Consider the following 8,822-nt stretch of genomic DNA (forward strand, 5'->3'; position numbering starts at 1 on the left):
TTTCATACACATGTTATCATCGAAATATAAATTTACTCGCGCCAAGAAATGCAAAACACCCCCTACGGATAAAGTTATGGAACAGCCCAAGAAGTAACTGTTTGGAAACAGCGGAGAAGGCAATTTCGAGGAAGTGTCGATTGTTGTTAGGCCTACTTTGACTTTAATTAAAGTCGATGTGACATCAAACGCAATTGTTATTTTACTTTAAATAAACCCTTCAACGCACCGACCAGGGTGTTGCGTCTCGTAAAAGGAACCGGAGAATGCACTGCTTCTTCTGAATGTATAGGCCATTATCAGTAATCAGTCCATATGATACACCGACTATGAAACAAATAAACATGGAGGTCCATGCCCCCTAACATACGAACTAAATTGTTCATATTTTGATCACAATCAAGTTTTGATGCAAAATATTGGGTTTCTGAGTTCGGCCTGATGTGAAGGAAGGACATATGGGGACATCTGGTGGTGGGTTAAACTGCATGCATTGTCACAAGCACTGTCAAATAAATTATGTTACTACTACATTTCTTCATGCATGCCTATCATTAATTAATTGTGTTTGTTGTGATTGTGATCATAAATAAATCATAAAATGTTCATATTTTGATCACAATCAAGTTTTGATACAAAATATTGGGTTTCTGAGTTCGGCCTGATGTGAAGGAAGGACATATGGGGACATCTGGTGGTGGGTTAAACTGCATGCATAGTCACAAGCACTGTCAAATAAATTATGTTACTACTACATTTCTTCATGCATGCCTATTAATTCATTGTGTTTGTTGTGATTGTGATCATAAATTGTGTTCTTACCCCGTGCCTTCATCCAATGACCTCGTCTGCAGCTCAAACAAGCGACGACAGACGACCCTGATAAATAGATAAAGTTAGTTCAAGTTAAAGGGTATGCAGAGTACCTATTAGGCTACCTCGGACATAATAATCAATGATTTTGTTACATCAACTAAAAGGTTGAACAAGTAAATTAAAGATAATTGGCATGTCAATATTATTTACTTCATAAATAGCCTATATCATATGAAGTCATTGTGAAATATACAAAATATCACACTCACACCCACATGCAGGCACACACACACACACACACACACACACACACACACACACACACACACACACACACACACGCACACACACACACGGATACACACACACACACACGACCCACAACCTACTACAAGCACAAACACCTGACACACACTGCATCAGTGTCCTGGTTGCTCCCTGGGTCTAGCGGGGGTCTCGCGGGAACCTGGGAGTGCTGTTTTCTGGCTCCTGGTCCGGTCTGATTCCGGTGTCGGGAAACTCAATCTGCGCTAAAAATACAAACCCGGAGTGGCTTAGTAAGAGAGAGGTGGGCTATATATCTGTCGCTCTCTCTCTCTCCCCCTCCCCTCTCTCTCTGTATGTTTTTAGGGGGAACAGGACAAGGCTCTACCTCTAGCTCAAGGTCTCTATACGGCCTCCTGGAAGACCTGGAGCTGGAGCGACCTTGGGCATGACGTGGGACCGTCAGAGCCCAAGGCTTCACCCGTGACCTCTGTTGAGCCTCAACATCAGCTCCATTTACCCCTATCGTCTGCTTATTGATATATTATGTACACGTTATTTATAGCTTATGCTACGTTATGTAGAGCCTCATATTATCTGGTTATGAATATAGTTAGAAATAAGCCATCAGTTTTTTTTAATAATTCATAGTTCATTGTTCGTAGGATCGCCTTATTCATAGTTCACAGTTCATAGTTTGTTTTTCATAGTTCATTGTTAATCATTAATATTAATTAGTATTAGATTTAGTAGAGGAGTCGTGTTTACAACACTACACCGTGCTGAGACTATATATAGCAGGCTAGAACCCAGCTGCTCACCACAACATTATTATGCCCAACGTGTTCTCCGCTGCGGCTATCTGTTCGCGGGTCGCAGTAATATTGAAAACTTGGAGCATGCTCCAGTAAATTCACTAAGTAGACCGTTTTTTGGACAGTGCACGTTTTCGTTGCAGAGGAAATAATGTTTATTTTTATTTTCCTCAGTGTTTTAAATCTTTATGGTAAGTATTGAATATTGGCCGTTTATTGTGTGTGGCAAACAAGCAAACACATGTTGAATGGTCGTCATGTGTCTGGCATAGAAGTGTTTAGCATTCGGGGTTGTGATTTTATATGCTATATTATACATAGTTTATATGATAGAACATTAATATTTAATATTCCCAATCAAATTCGATTTCTGTTCTAGACCCTAAAGACTAAGTCTTTTTCAGAAACCCACAGTGCCTCCACCCTCTCCTCTTCCTCCTTCTTTTCTGCCCACCAATTCAACCTTCTCCTCCGCCTCTTCTCTCTTTCCTGCTCCTCTCCACCTCTATCTTATCCTCCTCCAACGCCTGTTTCATCTGCTCCTCTCCTCCTACATCTCCTCCTCCTCCTCCTCTTCCTCCACCTCTTCCTCCCCCTCCTCTAGTGTCAGGGTGCTGGGGGGGCTGTGCGGAGGTGGCCTCCCTGACGGAGGCGGTGGAGGGGGAGGGCTTCTTGCTGGGATGTATCTCCTGTAAGAGGAGGGAGGAGGTGAAGGCAGAGGCGGTGGTCGACTGGTTCTTCAGACCTTCGGCACAAGAAAACTACAGCCACGTAGGACTTCTACACCTCGTTATATGCTAGTTGGCCAGCTACCATTTGTGTGTGTGTGTGTGTGTGTGTGTGTGTGTGTGTGTGTGTTCCTGTCAGATCTTCTAGTACGAGTACTCCTACTACGAGTAGTTGGCTACTGTTATAAATTTGTGTGTGGGAATGTGTGTGTGCGAGTTCCTGTCAAATCTTAGTAGTCAATAGTACTCTTAGTATCAATTAGTACTACTAGTTGTAGTTAGTATAACTACTACTACTAGTAGTGTGTGCGTGCGTGCGTGTCTGCGTGTGTGTGTGGTCAGATTTTCTAGTAGTGTACATGTTGATTCCCCTCAGATCTTCAAGTAGTAGTACTATTACTACTACTGTAGTTCCAATAGCCCTAACTAATAGTAGCCTACTCTGCGTGTGTGTGGGTTCCCATCAGATCTTCCAGTATGACCACCCAACAGCGCTTTCCCCAGACCCAGTCTTCGCTGGGCGTGTGGAATGGCGGGGGACCCTGGACCCAGACATCCAGATCGGAGCCATTTTCATCAGCAACCTGACGGCCAATGACTCGGGAACATACCGCTGCCGCTTCCAGCGGACCCTCTTCCTGAACCTTTACAACCACGAGGATACAATCGAGAAGAGGGTGGAGCTACAGGTGGTGGCTGAAGGTGGGTTCAGTTGTTCAGCCGAAGGTCGTCATTCCGTTCAGTTCAGACACCCATGTCTTTTACCTCCGTTTATATTAATCAGACCACAAACATACCTGTTTTAATATAATGGTCCTTTTGTATACAGTTATAAAATTATACAAACAATTATACAAAATACAATATTATTATTTTAATTACATAATACCTTGCTCAGCCCCTAATGAGAGTGTGACATGCATACAGTGACGTGGGTTTTACACATTCACCTTTATATATTTTTTAAGAAAATGAAAAAAGGAATATGCTGTTTGCTAAAGTAATCAACCCCTTTCACTTTGCTAAACCTCAATGTAAATAAATACACAATGTAATTGTCAGAAGCTACCTATTAAGGGGTGGTCTGTTGAAAACTGAGCTAAGGGATGTAAGAAGAATCATACAATACAGATACTGTCAAATCAGGCCCTCCCAATCTGTGCTCATGGGCAAGAAACAACTAGCAAGATATAACGATCTGAGACTAAAAGTTCAGTGGCTGCTATGATATTTTTTTATAGTGCATTATATACATTTTCTGAATGCTGTACAAATATGATCTATAACGCATTAGAGCAAGAAAGAAGCCATTACTTCTTAGCATGGGGATTCTGTTCATTGATTACATACCTGTGTGACGCACTCCGTTTGGCGTGTCCCGCAGCCCAGCGCGAGTTGACGGCGGTGGTGGCAGAGATCTTGATGTACGTGCTGATCGTGGTGCTGCAGCTATGGCTCATCCTGGTCCTGATCTACTGCTACAAGAAGATATCTGCAGAGCAGGAGGCCAGAGAGGCCCGCAAAGCCCTCAAGGCCCAGACCAAGTATGCCCTCGCGTAATCATCGTGCTCCTTAAAGGGGACATATTATACCACCAGGTGTGAGTGTGATTAGCCATTATAGGCAGTTTGGAAAATCGTCCTCTTCTGACATCACGATTGGGCGTGTCCATCTAGATGTAGGACGGATAGAAGAGCAACGTTTGCTACAGTCTACTGGGAAGGCTGGTAGGCTGAATTATCCAGCACACATCTAGGTGGACATGCCCACTTGTGATGTCAGAAGAGGCAGATTTTCAAAACGGCTTGTAATGGCTAATCAAACTCACACCTGGTGGTGTAATAGTCATATATAATATAATAATAGTCACCTTTAAGTGCTGGTAGTCACAGTAATGAGCATGTTTGTGCTCCATTACTGACTCTAGGTAAGGGACTAGATTAGAACGATTATCTTCAACTCTTACTGGCAAACTACACCCTCAAGGTCAAGACCAATTACTGAAGGAGTACTCTGCAAGTACTCCTTGAGTAATGGTAGTACAGACAGTACTGATAGTAGTTCTCAAGACTACTCTCCTTTATTAGAATACAGCTGAGCGGGATGGTACTTTTAACACTGATGGTTTGGGGGTTTAGATCCCACCCATAGAGCAAGGCATTAACACACCAAGGGTTACGAGCACACATGGCTGTAGTACTCATGGCGGGCGGTTCTCAGGGTTTGCAGTATTTGATGTGCCTTCAGGGGAACTCCACCACAACTAACCTGTGGTGAATGTGTTCAGACTTTCAGATCCGGATGAGGACTGCGATGGCATCAAGACAGAGTGAATGAAGGGATCTGCCCTCATGCTGCAGTGGTATTTCAGTAGAAGTTGAGTATTGGCTAGACCGAAGTCTTCCAATAGAAGGAAAGTACTATTTTTAATTATTAATTCTTATTAATAAAGTCTTCTAGCGGTAAGCTTATACAGAGGTTTTAAGCAGATTTATTTTTCCTTTTAAAGTCTGTTCATATTTTTTTTCTATCAAACTGCAACTGCAACTGACAGTTTTATTTAGGTTTTATAACAATATATATTTTAGATATATTATTTTTGGCCTACAATAATAATAAAGTTTCATAAGTAACTACTCAAGCACTGTTCCTGAGGTCATCTGGATGTTATTTCAGTACTTCATTTAGGTCAAACTTTTAGCAACCAAAATGGAGCATCAATGCTTTTAGCCCATCCACCAGTGAGAATAATATTGACGATAGTACAGTAATTAATAATTATATAGTATATCGTAATATACTAATAGTATTCTGTACCCTGAACATCAGTATATTGGATATCATTACTTTTACTTAAAAGAAAAGGCAAGATTACCTAGTTTTAGGTTTACATTAAATGTATTCAAATTGTGCATCCAAACACCATATATGATATGTTAGACACATCATAAATACTTAATGTGTGGTTTGTATGACATATATTGTGATCAACTCGGGAACAAAGAGATGACTTGCCACCGTTGGGCTGAGGCACAAGCCGACAACGACCTTGCAGCCGACAAGGTGGCCGACTCCCCCACGTTTCATTAAAGGTGTTGACGGGAGAACCACGAAACGGATCTGCTGTTCAGGAGAGAGGGCGGAGGAGAGGGGAGGAGGCAGAAGAGGGGAGCCAGGGAGAGATCCCCTGAGAGAGCAACTCTTATTGTTTCAGGGTCTCTGAACGGTAAGTTTGACTCTCCTTCATCCCACATTTGTCCTTCTAATGATCCCTTACTCTACCTTGTCTTTCTTACCATCTCTGTATTCATTTGTTCCGGTTGTTTCATCTTAGTAAGAGCTGTGAGCCGACTCCTCGTCTGGGGTTTTTCCGGTTAACGTAAGGAGTTTTGAATGTTTCTCCCGGTTGTGACAGCAGGGCACGAGCCGCGATGACACCCGTCCCCAACGGCACCCAGCTGCACTCCCTTATCCTCTCCCTTCTCACGCGTCTCAACGGCACGACGGCCGGGGGACACTACACTACCCAGCAGGCCGAGCGTGGTCAGGGGTTTGTTTACATCCTGCTGGTGGTGGGCCTGTTCAGCTTCTTCACCTTCGGCATCATGCTGAGCTACATACGCTCCCGCAAGCTGGAGGGCTCCCAGGACCACTATCACCAGTACATCGCTCACGACTGGACCAAGGCCCCGCCTCCTTACACACCTGCGAGCAAATCAGCGCAGGCCAGGTCTCCAGCAAACTCCAGCCCCGACACTGTCATCTGCAATCCTGCGACCGATCCCGGCCTATTCCGCGAAGCCAATCATCTAAAGTCAGAACTTTAGTTAATGTCTAAAATAAATGTCATGGATCACATGATGACGGGTTTCAGTAGATGCTCCAAGTTCAACAGAATAATAACTATTATTTCAGGTAGTTTTCATCTTCCACAACCTGACTGAGTGACTTTAGGACCCAATGACTTTGATTTAATGAGATGTATAATACAAATGACCTAATAAAAAATTATATCCCCCAAGAGGCCAATGTGTATTTGTATACTGTGAGATAAGAACAGATAACAAATAAACAACAGTCTTCAAACTTAAGGAAATAACTTAATTGAACGAGAAGCAAGGCTAAACAACTAATGTTGTAGTTTTGATCTGGATTCCGTATACTGTTTACTATAGAGCACAAGAAGATGAATAAGTTCGAGCACACACACAATTTACTTCTCACACACGACTGGGTTTGAATCCAGCTCCAGGAAACGCAGTCGGCCCGGCCCCATCAAGCGTGTGGCCTCGAGTGTCACTCGAGTGTCACTCGCCTCCAGACCACTCAAATGTAGGCGTATAGTTTCTCGGTCGCATCGCTTCACTTGCGCATAGGCTATACGTTTAAAAAAAACTGCCTGATTCCTAATTCATAAAAATACAATAGAGAAACATTATAGGCATAGTATTTATTTATTTATAACAAAATTAAACAAAACATTTGGTTGAGAATAAGTAATAAAAGACCCAAAACAATCAGCCCCCTCCATTATTGTTGTCCTTAGCACCAGGCCGCTTATGTTTGGCGTTATATGTAACACACCATGGCTCAAGATCTCCTCAGGTCCTCGAGAAGAAAAGGCTCTATTTCCTCCAGCACTCTGAGGAAGATGTCCTTTCCTGCGGTTCCGCTGGACGTCAGGGCCCCATTGTACAGGTATCGGGCCTGTTCATGCGGGTTGGGTATGGCCATGATGGCGTCATACTCCTCCTGACTCAGCACACCGAGCTCCAACAGTTTATTGATGATAGGTGGGAACCTCCGGATCCTCTGAATCAGGGAACTCCGGTGTTGGTCCACAAAGTGCTCTACAGGTCTCGCTAGAATGACAACATTCAGACTGTCATTCCCATTCTTTGTTACAAATTAGTATTTGGCAATTATAAATAGGCAAATTGAGAGTTTGAGATGAGAGAGAGAGAGAGAGAGAGAGAGAGAGAGAGAGAGAGAGAGAGAGAGAGAGAGAGAGAGAGAGAGAGAGAGAGAGAGAGAGAGAGAGAGAGAGAGAGACTAACCTGTCGACGGTGGGGTTGTACTATTGGCACTAGGTCGACTGCCCGGCAAATTCAACTCTGCGCCAGTAGAAATAAATAAATAAATGGCATAGGCTATATATCGTTCGTGTCTTCACATTCTGAACATAAAACTGTCATAGGGCAGCTCACAGGAGTCTGATGGTCAAATGGTTGGATGACCCTAGGTAGGCTAAGTGAATGTATTTTCATTGGAAGTAATTAGCAAATTTGTCTGAGAATTCACTTTCCATGACGATTCGTGATTAAACCCAAATCGATAGCGTGGCACACTGTGGTCTAAGAGCGATCTCCTCTTAATCATAATATCCTAACTATCATCTCCATTAATCAACTTACCCTCCAGTTCGGCCTCAAGTCGCACTGCGATGTGGTTACACTCGATGGCCTGCAGCGTTTCCACCACTACACTCCCGGCTTTAGCTTCAGTGAAGGTTGAGACGAGAACTTCAGCGATAACAACTTCATCCTTGTCCTCCAGTGCTCTGCGCCTGACCCGAGGCTCTCCCTCCCGCTCACGGTCCAACAGCCTGGCGCGAAACTTCTTCAGTTCATCCTTAGACAGATCTTCCAAACTGTGTTGCAGAACTTGTCTTATCGTTGAGGCCATAGCTTACAACACTGAGTTATATCATAGTCAAATATATTTAGATTATTCAAAAGGTTACATACAAAAGGTTGTCTGAAACCAAACGCCGCAAACGTACACTAGACCAGGAAGAGCCAGATAGCGGAAGTAAACTAACGACGCTGAAGTTGGCATCCGATTCGCAGCATCCGATTCGGCAGCTGGTCCACTTTAAATCGGTCCTGATTGAAAACCACTACACCTAGACTCTTCAAATCTGGACTAAATTTTCACAGTGAGGCTATACATTATTCTTTATTCTTTATTTCAAGGATAGCCCCTTGAGATGTATCATCTCATTTTCGAGGGGGTCCTTACAATAATGACAAATAATACAATGAAAGTGAAAAGTAAGTTATAAACATGAATTCAAACACATAAGCACAAGGACAAACACACGCACACTCACACACCCACACACACTCCAACAATGCTCCCCATAGCTACCCCCCCCCCCCCCCCCCTCCCACCCAGTATTACACAGAGTACAATCAAA

The 8,822-nt window shown here is 43.3% G+C and overlaps 3 protein-coding genes across 4 annotated transcripts; 2 read left to right on the plus strand and 1 right to left on the minus strand.

Annotated features, from left to right (window-relative positions):
• The first annotated feature begins 1,888 nt into the window (after window positions 1-1,888).
• On the plus strand, window positions 1,889-5,096 carry si:ch211-225p5.8 (uncharacterized protein LOC555567 homolog). The gene is made up of 5 exons (XM_060065345.1): window positions 1,889-2,086; window positions 2,500-2,666; window positions 3,091-3,325; window positions 4,008-4,167; window positions 4,911-5,096. The coding sequence occupies exons 1-5, from the start codon at window positions 2,047-2,049 to the stop codon at window positions 4,954-4,956; spliced, it is 648 nt and encodes a 215-aa protein (XP_059921328.1). The 5' UTR covers window positions 1,889-2,046; the 3' UTR covers window positions 4,957-5,096.
• Window positions 5,097-5,299: 203 nt separating this feature from the next.
• Window positions 5,300-6,639, plus strand: LOC132467795 (potassium voltage-gated channel subfamily E member 1-like). 2 transcript variants are annotated; one of them, XM_060065350.1, is made up of 2 exons: window positions 5,300-5,849; window positions 6,039-6,639. In XM_060065350.1, the coding sequence occupies exon 2, from the start codon at window positions 6,055-6,057 to the stop codon at window positions 6,448-6,450; it is 396 nt and encodes a 131-aa protein (XP_059921333.1). In that variant the 5' UTR covers window positions 5,300-5,849; window positions 6,039-6,054; the 3' UTR covers window positions 6,451-6,639. The 2 variants fall into 2 exon arrangements, with proteins under 2 accessions (XP_059921333.1, XP_059921334.1); XM_060065351.1 differs by having other exon boundaries at window positions 6,042-6,639.
• A 415-nt stretch (window positions 6,640-7,054) lies between these two features.
• Window positions 7,055-8,559, minus strand: LOC132467792 (apoptosis-associated speck-like protein containing a CARD). Its single transcript, XM_060065348.1, has 3 exons — window positions 8,038-8,559; window positions 7,681-7,737; window positions 7,055-7,485 (listed from the first exon to the last, which is right to left on the minus strand). Exons 1-3 carry the CDS (start codon window positions 8,306-8,308, stop codon window positions 7,214-7,216), a joined length of 600 nt encoding a protein of 199 aa, XP_059921331.1. The 5' UTR covers window positions 8,309-8,559; the 3' UTR covers window positions 7,055-7,213.
• Between the last annotated feature and the right edge of the window lie 263 nt (window positions 8,560-8,822).

Source organism: Gadus macrocephalus, chromosome 11 (assembly GCF_031168955.1).
Source record: "Gadus macrocephalus chromosome 11, ASM3116895v1".
Taxonomy (NCBI): Eukaryota; Metazoa; Chordata; class Actinopteri; order Gadiformes; family Gadidae; genus Gadus; species Gadus macrocephalus.